The sequence below is a fragment of the Thermobia domestica genome, chromosome 8 (genome assembly GCF_964235325.1).
Source record: "Thermobia domestica chromosome 8, izTheDome1.hap1.1, whole genome shotgun sequence".
Taxonomy (NCBI): Eukaryota; Metazoa; Arthropoda; class Insecta; order Zygentoma; family Lepismatidae; genus Thermobia; species Thermobia domestica.
In genome coordinates this window covers 224,471,891-224,489,629 of record NC_137461.1, presented here as the reverse complement: position 1 = coordinate 224,489,629, position 17,739 = coordinate 224,471,891, and the positions used below count along the sequence as shown (strand labels likewise).

The 17,739-nt window shown below is 34.8% G+C and overlaps 1 protein-coding gene across 1 annotated transcript in view; it reads left to right on the top strand.

The window, feature by feature from the left end:
- phr6-4 ((6-4)-photolyase) overlaps positions 1–17,393 on the top strand; it is a 49,384-nt gene extending 31,991 nt beyond the window's left edge. The window contains exons 7-11 of the mRNA XM_081769456.1: positions 616–756; positions 5,879–6,030; positions 10,002–10,204; positions 12,142–12,239; positions 16,737–17,393. Of these exons, the coding sequence (XP_081625582.1) occupies positions 616–756; positions 5,879–6,030; positions 10,002–10,204; positions 12,142–12,239; positions 16,737–16,748 (606 nt within the window). The 3' untranslated portion in view covers positions 16,749–17,393. The remainder of the gene's footprint in view (positions 1–615; positions 757–5,878; positions 6,031–10,001; positions 10,205–12,141; positions 12,240–16,736) is intronic.
- Positions 17,394–17,739: the final 346 nt, after the last annotated feature.

The following is a 17,739-nucleotide window of genomic DNA, read 5'->3' as shown; positions in this document are numbered from 1 at the left end:
GAGCAAGAAATGATATATATCTTATAGGAAAATGCAGATTCCACAAAAATGAACCCATGTTAACAGGTTTTACCCCACTTCTTAAAATTTGTAGTCTAGTTATCATATTTTATTAGAATCACGCTAGTGGGTCTTGTAAGATCGTATTGTTAATATCACATCTATCCGTCTATCCGTTTGAACGAAAGTGAATTTTTGAACACAGTTTCTTGCAATTGCAGAGCGATTATCTTGGCCGAATTCGTTAATGGACTCAGTGTGTTACATCTTCACGGGTAACGATGGCGATCCATATCTCATTCATTCACAAACGTACGTGTCACGTAGTGCTCCGTACAATCTTAAGCGAAGTTGATAAAAAGAGCTAACAAACATATTCCCGATCATTTATTTAAAACGAATGTGACTTTTTAGATTTTCTTCCCAATGAACTTTTCGTCTGTTAATGTTAAGGTTTTTCTTACTTGCGTTATTACGTTTTGTAGTACTATTACATAATGATTGAGTCAATAAGAAAGTTAAATACGATATAACGTGTAATAAGTTCTTTCCATTTTGTACACTCCTACATATAATACGGTCTATTGAACTGTAATCTCAAATGATTCGTTTCAGGGTCAGACTGGCTTTCCTTGGATAGACGCCATTATGACACAGTTAAGAGAAGAAGGCTGGATTCATCACTTGGCACGACATGCTGTTGCCTGTTTTCTAACCCGAGGAGACTTGTGGATATCATGGGAAGAAGGAATGAAGGTTAGCTTATTATATATTTATATTATTTCGATTGAACATACGTGAGATTGTCATTCTATCCGTACAGTTTCTGGATATAATATTGAACATAAAATGGAAATGCAGAATAAAGATTTCAAAGTAATACGAAAATAATTTGAGAACAATACAAACAGTGGGAGGAAATATGAAATTGATAATGATGTACTTGCTGGTGATGGTAATAGTAATGGTACGTACTGATGAAGATACCTTGTGAAAAACTTACCAAATACATTCACAAACTGGAGGGATAGAAACAACAGACAGATTACGACTTTATATATTCAATCGAATTTGGTTAGTTCACCGGGTGCAAAGATCTTCATGGATGCAGTCTTGCATTTACGAAGAATATGGATCATACAACTCATTTTAGTGTTGATGAAGAAAATGAAAATACATTAGAAATAATAGCTAGTGAATTTCCTTGAAAATCTATGCTTATTTCTCATTCACATTATTCTATTCTTCTTCGTCATTTGAACCTACATTACATCAATGTACAGTCATGATCACTCCATTACTGTTATTTATTTATTTCTGTTAACTTAGGAAGCTATCCTCTGTAAATGAAATTATATCTGATATTTTTATCTTTCTTCCCAGCCTTATAAAAACATTCTATTAGTAAAATGTAACAAACTATATTAGTAGAAGGTAACAAATGAGAGTAGGTGTTCAAGAGTTGCGAATTTGATTGTACTTCACCTCCGCTTCGAATATGCAGTATAATTTCAAAGCCAAGAATTTTCCTCCACACTATGAGGATTCATTGATGTATTTTAGAACAACGTCTTCGTGTAAGTTATTTGAATTACTGAATCCGAACATGAACAATACTCTCTTTGTAAGGAAACAGATATGTTTAAATTCTCAGTAAACTCACATGTCAGTGTTTAATGGCTGTTGATCACTGACAGGTTTAAATATAAATTCCGTTTCGTACATTATAGAACCTAGATATGTATTGATGATAACATTTAGTTGTATAACTTGGAAAATTCATCAACTTGATACTTGTAACAATGTAAACCTAGTTTTGTTTTGCAGTCCGGTTAATTTAAGCAAAGTGAATGTCTAAATAATTGAAATGTATATTCAACATTATGTTAACATGCAGTGAAATACAAGAATTCAAATCGTAGTAGTCGATCATTAAATTTTGCAATATGGTGACATACAAGGTCTGGAAAAGAAGTAATAGCAACATTGTTATAATTCGTATCTGACTTCGTGCACAGAATAACACTTGTTACATATCGTCAGTGTAGTTGCTTCTCATCTCTCTCATCTTTTGGCACACGGGTGGAAGGTGTACTCCGTCACCGCATCAATCTTTCTTTCTTCATGTACCGCAGGAACTGCCGTACGGCACGGATAATTGTTTACCTTATGTCATAGTGCTTTCTGCTAAGTTATTTCTTCATTTCTGCAAGAAGATCGTCACGAAGTTCCTGAAAATATTGTTGTGCACTACACCCATGTGCCACTTTAGTCTTAACTAATTCATCCACGTTATGCGTATTTGCCAAACATATTGTTACGGTACTTCCACTTTCTTTTTCGATTTTGCGACGCTACTGCTTTTGACTGAATAACACAGAGCCATTACTATTCGCCACACGTTTCCTTATCACCTATGGTAATCTTATAATGCTGAGACACAGCTCTCTGACGTGAAAACAGTGTTGCCATTACTTATTATCCAACGTATGTATTTTAAAAAGTAAACATCTCCGAATTTTTGAACATTATTTTTTCTAACACATACATAATTTATTATTAATAAATAAATAATAGAAGCGACGTCTGACAGTTTCTTGTAATAGCAAGTAATATAGAGGCGCGTAACATTTCCTAACTAAATATAAAACTACATGAACTCACTCACTGACATAAAATAACGGGTAAGTCCAGTTGACGTGGAAAATTGAAATTTGACATGATTGTAGCTTTTCGGGACTAACCCATAGGAAAATTGCCAAAAGCAGAGCCGGCATTAAATGATGCGGGGCCCCAAGTTTAAACTAACTTACACTAAGGTCTGTAGAATATATATATATATATATATATATATATATATATATATATATATATATATATATATATATATATATATATATATATATATATAACACTCTCCCTGCTGGTCTAGTGGATCTAGTGGTTAGCGCGTGCGCCTGTGGTGTACATAGTCTCAAGCCCGATTCCCGGTGGAAGAGCACAAAATTTAATTGCATTATCACTCCCTCTCATTAATCATCCTTGATTACTTGAAAAATTCTTGGTGTCGTATCTTCTTGGCGATGATTGTGGAAATACCCTTAGGTTTGATTGAGGGTAATGTAAAAATTATCTAAGGCTGATGGTATAATGTGCAGCTTCTTCTGTAGAATCCCATTTTTACGTACAGTTTCAGTAATAAACGTTGTAGCACTGATAACACGTATCTGCAAATTTCAACTTTCAAAAATGTGTAGAGAAAAAACAATGCAATCTTATCTTAATCACACGTCCTGAAAACGAATTTTTTTTTTTCATCATCATCCTCAGATTTTGTGCTAGGATAATGATGATGATTAATTGCTGACAGGAGTAAATGTAATTTGAGATATAAAATAAAAAGATGTTTATAAAGATAAATTCTAAGTTTTACATGTATGTCGTAGTAAACATTGCAAACACATCATTTACAAACTTATGTGTATATCATTATTACGTACCCATATACAAGGTATTCCAGGAAAAGCCGACAAACTTCGCATAAATGTTCAGAACCTCAATACAAGAAAAATCTTCAACTTCAATCGAAAACACTTAATTATGGAGATAGGGATAATAAAAGGGTAAGGGGAACGAACAATTCCAGTAATAACTTTTAATTAGCTTTCTCTCCGTAATTAAGCGTTTCCGACCAAAGTTGCAGAAAAAAAATTTTCTTGTATTGAGATCCTGAACACACACGATAAATTTGTCAGTTTATCCCCGGAATACCCTGCATGTTTACTTATAAATTTGATTAAGAAAAATGATTAACAGCAAAGACAGTTTCGAAACATTTTCCCGTTTCTATTATCTGGAGTCCTCTTTGAGGAGGAACTAACAATAACCTCTCATCATGGACGGGTTCTATTTCCCTTTATAACGTTTTCCCATCTGCAAAATGTTCTGGTGAAAACACTTGACCCTGTTCATTGCTTATAGCAGCTAATTTTTCAGAGAAATAACTCAAATGGGAGTGCAGACGGTGAATGAATTTTAAAAAATATTTCATCTTTGTGCCTCGCAATTTTTCAAGAAGGTTCTGTACCAGTATTTCATAGTTTTGTTCTCTTACAAGTAAACCTATCGATGTCGAAATTTAGTTTCCTGACCACACTTGGCAGAGAAGTGTGGAATATCAAGAAATGAGCGTAAGCAAAATTTAAAGTGCTTCCGTCCATAAAGACGGCCACAGTGGCCAAAAACCTGATTGATCAGAATAAGCCATAACGATGTATTTCAAGTTCGAAAATTTCATTTTATTTGTAAAACGGATAAAGGGATGGAAAACAAAAACATATTAACCGATACCGGGAGGAAGTAGACATCTATTTGAGGGTATGCTTATCATGGCGGCCATCTAGTGTATATTTGGTTTTCCTGACTTGATTTTAAAGAATACATCCAAGAGATTTTTCGCAGGAGAGGGTAAAGTTTCCCCTCTGTTTTTTTTTTTTATTTTTATAATAGCTTAATAAGAGAAAGGATATGCAGAGAAGTCGTACTGAGTCTGGTTTATTTGATACCATCTCAGCATTCACGGTAGTATTACATGACAATCAGTAAAAATGCCAGGTACTTTTACGTAGTGGGGTGTTCAAAATAAAAGAGAATAAGCACCCAGAATAATGATATACATTTTTACACAAGTCAAAGAAAACAATATTTTTACGTCCAGAAGTGTTTATGCAAGGAAATTTGGAGTAGTGTTAGGGGTGTGCAGAATAATCCTTGGACATAATATCTATTTTTACAACAGAAGTTGTAAACAAAAAAAAAAAAAAAAAAAAAAAAAAAAAAAAAAAAAAAAACCCTACTGCAACATTAAATTCAGAAAATATTTGTTTATGCCCGGAAACTTAATACGAACTATTCATTTACTTGTTAGGGAGAGGCCACACCTTCCCTTGTGGCGTCCATGGATATACCTGTATTGCAATATGTTGTTGTGTGTACTTGACGACAAAGAGTAGAAGACCCAACTTAACGGTACCATAGCCACTTGGCCGGGGGCCCCGCGCGCAGAATGGCATGTATTAATATATGTATTAGGAGCAAACTTTGGTCATAGGGACCACACAACACTTGTTTGCTGTTAAAACGGCACTGGAGAGTAGAGTAGATGACACTAGCGCGGGGCCCTATTGGGAGCAATCGGTCCAATCGGCTTAAAGCCGGCCCCGGCCAAAACTGAATATTTTTAATATTTAGGGAGTATAAAGGGGGGATGAAGAAATTCTCCATGTCATTTAAATGGGCTTTTTCTTACTTATAATCTCACGTTTTAAGAACTTGGAATTGGAATAAAAACTGAAAATTCGGCATGCTTATACGTTTTCGTTAGGGTTACCTAAGTAAATTACCAAAAATAAAAATTTCGAACTTTAGTGTGTTTTTATGGGGAACTGAAAAATCTTTCCCATGTTATTTATATAGGACATCTTCTACATCCCAAAATGTTTAGACACTGCCGGTAGAACTAGAATGGTGAAATTTAGCATGATTGTAACCTTCTGGGACTAACCCACAGGAAAATTGCCAGAAGTAAATGTTTTTAGTTTTTAGAAGTCTAAAGGTGGGACGAAGAAATTTCCATGTTATTTAAATGGGCGTTTTCTTGATGGGATACAAAATCTTATCTTTTAGATAGTTGAAATAGGAAAAGAAACTTGAAATTTGGTAGAATTGTGAGTTTGAGGTGCGAGGCCGTAGGTCGAGCAAACGCGGAGGTCCGCGGGATGACCCCCCCCCCTTCCTCCCAGTCAAAGGCTAGTGTTAATCTACATCAGTATGTTACATTGTATCTTGTGGAGGTTTCACTCTAAATATTATTTTTCAGGTATTTGAGGAACTTCTGCTGGATGCAGATTGGTCTGTCAATGCAGGAATGTGGATGTGGCTGTCGTGTTCTTCCTTCTTTCAGCAGTTTTTCCATTGTTACTGTCCTGTAAGATTTGGAAGGAAAGCAGATCCAAATGGAGATTATATCAGGTACAGTCAGAACAATTTTTTATGAAGAATTCTTAATATTTTACCTTTTGGAATCATGTGTTTATTTTTAAAAATGTATGTGGAAGGAAAAAATAAAAGATTTCAGTGTCAATCTTTGAATGTGAATCAAAAGTAAGTTGGTTTAGTTAATTAAAAAGCTTCATCTTTTGAAACCACTCAGCTTCTTCGGTACTACGTTTAATTGTATAATTACAAGATACCTTTCAGATGATCAAAGAATGTATGCATTTGTATGGAACATTCCTGCGTACGAGTTTTGTTACGGAGCTTATAAAAGAAATTGTTTTCTTTTTTCCGTATTGAACAGTGTTCTGATTATTATTAAAAGTTGAAATAAAATACAAGATCATCTTTTTGGAGGAAGTGTTACTGGATGATAAAATGTTCATTTGTAGTTCATTTCCAGTTTGTCAGTTTTGTGCGTCGACCTTCTGCGCTATGTCTGCACGTTTTCTCGGAACACTTCCGTATTATCACTTTATGATTCGAAAATTACTTTAAAACAATTCGGTCATTTGCGTTTATCATTACTTTCATCTTTATCATAAAGGCCATAATTGGGAAACATTAAAGATTTAGTTTTCTGTATACTTTCAGAGGATAAAGGGAAGCAAAGATGTAAATTTCGAAACTCTGCATAGTGACAATTGCTATTCATTGTATATTTAGTGTGTTCAAAAATATTTAATATGTAGAAATTAATGATAATCACGGAAAGTTACTGGATTTATAAGTGTGAAATTGGTACTCGTGGATAAAGAAATTGTAAGGTCATAATTGCTTCATTTTGCTTTTGAAAGCCTTTTATTGATGTGTTACGAGATCATCCTCAGTTAACCTGTCATCCTTAATGGTGTAGCGGCTGGTCCGCGTACCTTTGGTGCACGGATCGTGGGTATGATTCCGAAATTTGAACGCATTAGTTTTCCGGATTCTAAACATTTAAGGAAAGAGTCAGTCGCCGTCCAGACATATTCAAAAATTAGAGATGCAAGAAAGTACTGTTAAGTACATAATTGGAAATAAAGAAACCAACGATTCTAATACTACTATAAAACATGTAATACTAACCTACCTAAACACACTAAATATAAACGTTGGAAGATTCGTTTTTAAGCTTTTGGTAAAACCACCAGGGTGTCTTATCAGTCCCGAAATCAGAAAACGGTCATGAAAGTCAAGAAATTTGTCTTTTGGATCACGATTATATATATATATATATATATATATATATAATATTTACAAATATAATTAGAGACTGTAAAACTTTGTTCTATGGAAACGTCAAAATTCACCGCCAAAAATGTGAGCTCAAGAAAGGTTTAAATAATATTAGCTAACTTTAAAGAGAGAGAGAATCAATCAGTACAACTGTTTAGAATCAATGTGACATTTTTAAAGGACTGCTAAGGATTTGTCAATATATGTGTATTTAGATATGTAAGTTTAAGATTAGTGAATTTGTGAGTGTTTGCTGTTGGTTAGTTACCGAACTTAAACCGACTATATACAGTGAATATATTAAAAGTGATGTGAGAAAACACCAAGTTTTTAGTGTATATGCCTTTGACGTGGAAGACCCGGGTTCAGTTTCTGGTAGGAGCTCATGTGGTTCGGATTCCACGTTAATCAGTAGGTCCATGTTTCATATAGCTTTGCTGCTGAATGGGACGTTAAACTCAACTCCACTCAACTCAACCAAAATTTTATCACTCAGTGGAACAGCGTTTAAAAGTAGAGATAAGATAAAGATAAATGCTGAAGAATATAGGTACTGGTATTAATTTTTGAATGTTACGAAATTTTATGGTTTGATAGAGAAAAAGGTCACGAAATTTCATTTTCGAATTTTAGTAAGACACCCTGCACACCTACCAAGTCGTGATGTATGAGAGCCGCTTTTATTCAGTTTAATTGTATTTGAAAATGCTACAGCCATGCTGAAGTTTAACAAATTAGCCAGATAAAACGTTTACATTTTTAAAAAAAATAATCTATTTATTAATTTATATGTTCACACGTGAGGATTCTGAAACAATTACATCACATATCCATCGTTCTTTAAATTGTGTTTTCAGGTAAGATTTCTAGAGTTGCTTTATTATTACAAAAAGAGTTAAGGAAACGAAATTGGAGAACTTAAATACAGTAACTCACTCACTCTATAGCCTATAGAACCCGGAGGTTCAATGCCGCATTCACAAAAGCTCTCCACTGACTTCTATCCTTAGCTAACTGCATCCAGTTCCTACTTTGTATTTCAATCTCTGCGAGATCCATCTTAATATTGTCCTCCCATCTGCGCCTGGGTCTTCCTAATGGTCGTTTTCCGATTGGTCTTCCAGTCAAGACTTTGAAAGCGTTTCTATTTTCTTCCATTCTAGCTACATGACCCGCCCACCTAAGCCTCCTAGACTTCACGACCCTAACAATGTTGGGTAAACCATATAACTTATGTAGTTCTTCATTATGAAGTTTCCGCCATTCCCCATTCCCGTTCCTCTTGGGTCCGAATATTCGTCTCAGGATCTTGTTCTCAAATACTTTGTCTATGTTCTTCCCTCAGAGTAAGTGACCATGTTTCGCAACCATACAGAACAACCGGCATGATTATCGTTTTGTATATTTTAAACTTCAAATTCCTCGACAGAATTCGCGACAACAATAGATTTTGAACCGAATAATAACACGAATTCCCTGCTTTTAGTCGACATTTAATTTCTTTGTAAATATGATTTTCGTCTGTTAATATTGATCCTAGGTATTTGAAACTATCCACTTTATCAAAAGTATTATTTAATATTTTAACGCATCCGTAATTTGCTGTATTACGGTGGCGACGCACTTCCGTGTTTAGTTTTCTCTGCGTTTACTTTTAAACCCATGTCCCTGCAAGCGTTTAGTAAGATCTCTGCATTTCTTTCTATTGTTCTCCTATCATCCTATTAAATTTACATCATCAGCATATGCCATAACCTGGTGAATACCGTTCAACTCTAGGTCCTGGTTGCTATCTTTGATTTTCCTTATAGCGTATTGCAGAAGAAAGTTAAATAATAATGGCGACAACGCATCTCCTTGTTTCAGGCCATTTTCGACGTGAAAGCTCGTGGACAAGAATTTCCCTACTTAAATACAGTAAGAAAAGTTTAATAATCTCAAAATACTTGCATCAAATGTAAAACCTACAACCTTATATCTCTAGATCCTAATGCATTAAGATTACTTTTTAAGTAAACTCGCATATCACATTTTTATATTTTAAAAAATACTGTCGTGTATTACATTTTTATCATTACTTCCAACAAAACACTGCAGTTTATACAGGGTTATTAAAAAAAAACAGATTTCAAACATTTATTTTTTCCAAACTACAAAAGATAGAAACATAATTCGAACGTTACTTGCTTAAGAAAAGTTTACAATTTAAACAGCCCGGATAGAAGTTCCAATTACGGCCGCATTGGCGCTGTTGTTTGTTGTTATTTGTCTGTAGTGAAATGGCGGCGTCTCCACAGAAGAAGTCTTTTTGGCAAAACTTGAGTCCATTGTTGCAGTTCAGAGAGCATTTCGCCGTCAATTTAATAAACAACAAGGTCTACGACATCGAATTGTTGAAGCTATGAATTCGAAAACTAGACCAGCTGATTTGTGTGGGGCAAGAAATGAGCCACCGTTTTGACATTTGTCGTGTAACACACGGTGCTCATATTGAATCCACACCATAATTACCAACAATAAATTGTAAACATTTCTTAATCAATCATGTTTCTATCTTTTGTAGTTTGGAAGAAATAAATGTTTGAAATCTGTTCTTTCTTTTTGGATAACCTTGTATTTTAATTTAGGAATAACGCGTATATTGTAAATGTCATTATTTCCATTTGAGATCTCTGCGTTGCATAGTATCAGTATTTAAGTATTGCTGATAAGTTTCTTTTTTCTTGCAGGAGGTATCTTCCAGTGCTGAAAAATTTTCCCACAAAATACATTCATGAGCCTTGGAATGCTCCAGAAGCAATTCAGCGTGCAGCGAAATGCATAATTGGAAAAGACTATCCAATGCCAATGGTTAATCATGCCATAGCAAGTCGCATCAATATTGAAAGAATGAAACAAGTGTATCAACAACTTGCTAAATATCGTGGATCAGGTCAGTATTTATAACCACTTCATGTATGTTAGTTTTTTTACATCCTATACAAGGTGAAACAATACTCACACAGCCTCAGTATGTCCGTTATATATATATATTGTAAAGTAAAAATAACGAAATAAATAAGAATAAGATATTGTGTGAGTTTCTTGGATAAACTAAGATAAAATTTATGAGAGAGGATTGGTAAAAAAAAATAAGGGAATGTAGTCATATGTAAGTGGTTTTGAATAAAATCATGGATTTGAAGTGTAACTTCTGGACTCCTGCCAACACTGACAAACGTAATATTGGGACTGGAAATTACAAATTACTCTCGTGACTAAATTCTTGTAATGTTTTAAGAAAAATTGCGACGACACATTAAGAGTAAATTCATATGGATTGTACATTTTCGGATTTTTGTGCACTTTTAATTTAAGTAGTTGAGCGTCTTCTTCAGTCATCTAGAAATAAAATGGTGTTTAGATACTTCATGTTAAAAGTTTTTGGAGACCTAACCTCTCTCGAATGTAAGACTGTTGGTACCGGGCAGATTTTCACCAAAATGGAGAGTCCTTTTCAGAGGTCTGTGGGTGAGGCTCTAATAGGCCTAGAAATTTTAAACAAAAAGCAAGATATCCAGAATAAAATAGGCTTTAAGAGCTGCCCGAATCATCGTTTCAAAGGGATGGCAGATTGAGAGCGCGCCTCGCTGGGTTCATGTTTGGGTTCATATCCTGTCATAAATACCTTCCCCCTCTGCCCCTCCGAATACTGTATGTAACCGAAGCTGATTGACAGAAGTGCCAACAATCAGTGTTGGTCTAAAGAACGACTTTATAGTATTAAGTATGTGTGTGCAAACTAAGAACACTACAGTATCAAAAATACCCATTTTATTATTATTATTATTATTATTATTATTATTATTATTTTTTAAGTCTCCACAACACTAACAGCACAACTGAAACGAACTGGGGAATCCACATTTAAAGTACTTACTGATGGATACCATGCATATGATACGATGTTTTTCGAATAAATCTGAACAAAGTTACACAGTGTTGATTTTTTTGAAAGGCTTTATTTCGAAAAAATGTTACATAAATATCATATTTAAGTACGTGTTTGGTTTCCAAAGACAAATCCTTTTGCCGTTTACTGCAATTTTACCTCAAATCGATCTGGAGGTACGATAAACTTGGTCAAGTTTGCAAAACTGCTTAAAATTATTGTGAGAACTTGTAGTTACAACTACCAAAAGCTTTACTGTAGTGTTATAAAAGCAAAGCAAAACAACAATCATTATAAACATTTTCCACAAATACGTCATTTAAGCAGTATTGCAAACTTTGCCATGTTTATCGACTTCCGGAACGGTTTAAGATACGATAAAAGTACTTAGATATACTTATGGAGACATTTTTGTTGAAATATATATATACAAGCATCATCTTAAGGTTGATTTAGATAGAACTTCTTTCCAGTAAAACTATTTATTAACTTTATACCATATTGTGAATGTAGTACATATATGGCACAAATCATTAAGCATACTGTTAATAAGTTTAAAATGTTCATGAGTTGAAAATTTTCTCACACTTCATTTAAAGTTGTATGACCTATTGTATCAAATAATTCAATCCAATGGAATTTTAGTGTATTATGAAACTATACAAGAAATGTGATGCTGTGTTTGAGATATAGGTACCATTGCAGGAAGTAGCACTTTTCTCTAATTTGGTAAAGGTCCTCAAGTCTTTTTCCATCCAGTTCCCTGACTACTCTTTAAAGAAAATTTGAAACGTAAAAGACAGACTGTATATTTTGAATATACAATATAAATTAAATTTGCATCTAAGCTGTAATATTTGACATGATTTATACTACTTAGGTGTATGAATATTATATGTTCTCTTAGATTGACATAGTAACATTGTTGTTCTTTGCAGGTTTAAAATCAAATCTACCAGCTAATCAAGAAAAATCGACGCAATCTGAGTTGAAAAAGCTCTTGATAAATGATATGAAAGAAAATCAAATAACACAGGTAAGAAAAAAAAAGTATCATAAATGCATATAGTGCATTAAGAAAGTAGATATGATCCATAATACATAATGTTTAATTAAGATTTGGGGGCTTGGGGTCTCTGGTTCGATCCCAGCTCGCGCCGTGTGGAGTGTGTGGTGGGCAAACACCGTGCTCGTGGGTTTCCTCGGGGTTCTCCCGTTTCCTCCCACTTTCTTCATTTCACTAATTTCTCATTAGCACCGTCTCCTTTAGTCTAACCGGCATAACCGTGGGACGTTAAACTTAAAAATTTCATTTTTAAATTAAGATTGAAATGGCATTGCTGTATTCTCTGCGTAATATGAAAGAATAAGTGATGACTTTTTTTTATTTTTTTATTTTTCATATAAATAAAATAATTAAAGACCAATTAAACTGACCTAACACAGAAATGCGTCGTGTTAAATTAAGTTCCAAAGGATGATTTACTTCCGAGAACAACCATTTCGAAGCTTCCAGCTCTCCCCTGGGGCCTTGGTTACAGAGATTAAAAACAGAAGAAGGAAGAATAAAAACATCAGGAAAAAAGAAATTATTGTTCCTTCCTGATGTTTTTAATGTTTTTTCAGCTGTTTTCAATCTCTGTGACCAGTGCTCCAAGGGAGATCCGAAAGCTTAAAAGTTGTGGTTTTCAGGAATTACAGTTACTTATAAGTAAAAGGATTGAAAGAATTCCTCAGCGTGTTACGGCTTCAGCGGCAATTTTTATCCTCCTTAATGTGTAACATTTTGCCAAATTCTAATCATCTCCCAAATTTTCGTATTATCATCATAGAATTGAAGATTAAGAACAGTTGTAGATTGGGTACAGTAACATTTGAAAATTTGAACCATTGTCCTTCAAAAGTTTAATTGAAAAGGTTGGGTTGCTTTCATTCTCACTTACGCTAACAGCTGATATCCTTGTTTCCATGAAAGATCAATGTTTTAGTTAAGAGGGTATTATGATAGATAAATAGAATAATTGCTGTGAATATTCACTTCATATTGAAGAGGAACAGTCTAAGAACAAGTTAGAAATAATATTTTGTGGACAGACATGATGCAGGACTGTGATTGCTTACCTCTAATAGTAATATAGAAGGTGTGAACAGAACAAATTAAAATGCTTAGGCAAAGTAATAGTAGTAGTTAGTAGCAAACACGAACAAAATTACTAAGAACCAAGCAGATTAATGCATATTACTATCATCCACTGAACTTTTCGTTGTCGCGACTATTGAAGAAATAAAAGAAAATAAATAAAAGCAAAGTATTATTAGCAAGGCGTACGCTTAACGCTTACCGTCCATGTTGGAATATAGCCACCATCTTGGTTTTGCAAGTTTTTAGTTTGAGTTAGTAGTATTTAGATTGTCATTTTGTGACCATGATGTATTGTACCGTACTTTAACCTAATACTTTTTAAAAGTTTGTTGTAGCGAGTATAAGCTTGCCTAATGTGTTTAGATTTTTATAGTACAAATAAAATAATTTTGCCTCAAAAGAACAGTTGGTTTGTATTTTTGAATTAAAAGATGCCCTCTCTTACTGTGCCTGAGTCGTGTGACACGGTAAGCCAGAGACGTGGTTGCCAATTCCGTATACGGTCGTACTTTTTTATCAGGAATTTTCATAGTTCAAATTTTTGTCTATTTCCCAAACATTCTGCAGATTACTATTGTTATTATCAGTCAAAGAATAACCTTACAATTCATCTGTATAATTGTTTAGAAGTTACAAATTCAGAAGTTAGTAAAAACGTGTTTGTAAATCATGTTAATTGTTAAGGAATTCGTTGCCAAGAATTAACATGAAAATGTGTTCGCATACGTATTTCTTGTAATGGAGAACATTTTAATAACACTGTTTACCTCAGTAAATAATATTTTGTAAATATTGGAAAGAATTAAAGATAATTATGTGAATTTGTAACTTAAACTAGAAATACAAATCACTCAACAAAGTAACGTTTATTTAAAAAAAAAAGGAGCGATGTTGATCGATCAACAAAGAGAAACTTCATAGAAAATATGGAGGAGAGGATCGTGTGGATTAGTAGTGACAAAAGGCAGGGAAGACAGGAATTTCACAAGCAATTTTAGAGACCAACGGATATGATAAAGGAAAACTAAGGATAGAAAGGATAAGTAGAAAGGACCGGAATAATGAGGAAGATAAGAAAGATAGAGGGGAAGAAAAGAAGCAGCCATGGTGGGGTATAGAAAGTATGGAGGGAGACACTGAGATAATCAAGAGAGTTCTAAAGAAAATAGGAAACGTTTCAACATACAGGAAAGTGAGTAAGAGACCATTGGATGTGTTACCTATGGGGTCAAAGAAGAAAGAACAACACAGCACAAAGATTATTTGGTCTAGGAATTAATTCGTGCGGGTGGACAAGAGATGGCGCAACGAACGGAGCGTCCCACAGTTCCATGTATCCACACATGTGTTGCAAACCCCTGTCATCGCGTATCGTTCGTAGTATAGGGCAGTGGATTAAAGCGTCAACAACACCAGTTTGTAGTTAAGTGAACATGGCGCAATTTGTGCCTGATAAAGTGTTTTTGCGGGGTGTCCTGCTGCATTACTTTAACATGCAGAAAAGTGCGACTGAAAGTCATCGTATTTTGGTGGAAGTGTATGGTGACCATGCTCTAGCTGAGCGAACGTGTCAGAAGTGGTTTGCACGGTTTAGAAGTGGTGATTTCGGCTTGGCAGACCAAGAGCGAGCTGGACAGCCAAAAAAATTTCAAGACGAAGAATTGACAGCATTGCTCGAGCAGGATTCGTGTCAAACGCAGGAACAACTTGCAGCAGCATTAGGCGTTGATCAAACAACAGTCTCCAAACGCTTGAAAGCCATGGGAATGATTCAAAAGATGTCACATTGGGTTCCACATGAATTGAAAGACAGAGACGTTGAAAGACGAAAAACCATTTGCGAAGTGCTGCTTCAACGACAGAGCAGAAAGGGGTTTCTGCATCGAATTATTACGGGTGATGAGAAGTGGATCCATTACGAGAACCCTAAACGAAAAAAGGCCTGGGTGAAACCAGGTGAACCAGGTCCATCACAACCAAAATGAGATATTCACTGTGCAAAGGTTATGCTGTGCATATGGTGGGATATGAAAGGTGTGGTGTACTATGAGCTGCTGCAACCGGGTGAAACTATGAATGGAGAACGTTATCGACGACAATTAATGCGTTTGAAGCAAGCTCTGGCCAGAACACGACCAGAATGGGAGAACAGACATGATAAACTTATTATTCAACATGATAACGCTCGCCCACATGTCGCAAAACCGGTCAAAACCTATTTAGAAAATGTCGGATGGGAAGTTTTACCCCACCCGCCGTATTCACCAGACGTTGCTCCTTCGGACTACTACTTGTTCGATTGCATGTACAACGATTTGATTGGACAGCGGTTTACTTCTTCAGAAGATATCGAAACATGGGTCTCTGACTGGATCGCTTCCAAGGATGAGGACTTCTTTCGCCATGGAATCCGTACATTGCCTGACAGATGGGCGAAAGTGGTGGCTAGCGATGGACAATATTTTTCTTAAGGTATTTATGTATTTTGTGTTTGTACTACAGCTTCAATGTGTGCGTACCAACCGCACGAATTAATTCCTAGACCAAATAGAAAGAGAAAGAAATGCCAACTTTAAGTATATGAGGGACACGGTACATTATTGGTGCGAGGTTGAATGGACGGAATGAGGAGTGGAACAATGGACGTTAATAAGAAAGTGGAAGGAGGCCAGATTTATTGAAAAACAACAAAGCTGTGTTATGTATTGGAAAGCAGGACATAAAATTGACAAGCAGTGGGGCAAGTTATTGGAATAACGTAATTTGTAGCTTATTTTTCTTGCGGACCAGGCAGGGAAAGGGATGTATGATGATCAGTTTCACTTTTGTCAACTTCCTGTTATGATTGGCTAAATCTGTTCGGACCAGCCAATCAGCATTCAAAACTAGTTTCTAGGATCCTTTTATATTTGTGTGCAACTCCCTCTTGTTTATTACAGTTTCTTTTAAAGCCAATATATTCAGTTAGTTGGCGAAACTGTTACACGTTTATTACCTTTAAATGAACATTGCTTTGTACAGTTCTTTGTATTTCTAGTTATTTAAAATAGCAAAGCTAGTATGAACCTATTAATTATTGAATTTGTTGTATTGTGGAAAACCTGGTGAAGTGGTTGGGAAGCTGATGTACAGTTAGTTATAAATAAAATAGAATTGAGTACTCTATTGCTTAGTAGTTTTGGAATACATTTAAGTTGTAAACTAATTCAATTAATAATTAAGTGTATATTATCTATCTTTCACATTGTGATGGTAAGCTTATTGTGGGATCAAGTGATGAAATTAAGGAGTGTTTGACCATTTGTAGCTTGTGCATTCAACCATTAATTTATGTGTATTTAGTTGAGGAAATATTTCGATAAATATTTATAAAATTATTGTTCGTTTTAGGTTTCAGAATGATGCTGTTGAAGTCCTGTTGATGTGACAAATACTTAAGGAAATGCATATCGTAATAACAAAATGAAATCTTTGCCAGTACCAAACAAGTTTGTTTGTTTATGTACGTGTGTGTATGTGCGCGTGATATTATCCATTTTCTGAAACGAGTTCGTCGTGTTGTTGTAAGTTTCTGTAAGTACGTCTTTTTACATGGGAATTTTCGAACTGTTTTGTATTCGACATTAATAAAGTATCCCACAAAGCTACGTCCAACAGATTGTTGAAATGTGAATCTTCTAGAAAATTCAAGAGCTTACAAAGAGTCGACCTAATTGTATTCACAATCACAAATTATAATCGAAGACTGCTGTATGTGAACGTGAAAAAATATATACTCATATATATAGTGTCCAGGAGTGGATGAGCCAGTGCGTGTAACAGTAAAATACTCAGAACATGGTGTCTGGTGCGAACACTGTTTAGTTTGTTCCAAAAGATATACGTAATAGTTATGTAATAGTTGGCCATGAACTGAATTGTTGGAATATGAACATATATTTTATGTAGCATTTAATTTATTACTGCAAAAGATAACTAAAGAGCGTTGTATTGTATAACAGTGTACGTCAAGTTGTGACAACTATATAATAAAAATTGTAGAAAATCTCATTGCATTTTTAATATTTTTTTGCCAATAGGAGATGATGTAGAAAACGACTCATATACTGCCACTTGGAATCAATCAGGTTATGAAAAATGCGAGAACGCAGATCATTGTCATTTTTCATTTTGCTTTCTCTCTCTCTCTCTCTCTCTGTGTGTGTGTGTGTGTGTGTGTGTGTGTGTGTGTGTGTGTGTGTGTGAGTGAGAGAGAGAGAGAGGAGGAGGGAGGAAGGAATTCGAGTAAGTGACAAAAGCACTACGTATTAATAAATTGAGACAGTTCCTTGCTTTCATTATGTAATTGCTTTCATTATGCATAGAAAGTATTGGCAGTATAACATTAGCATAT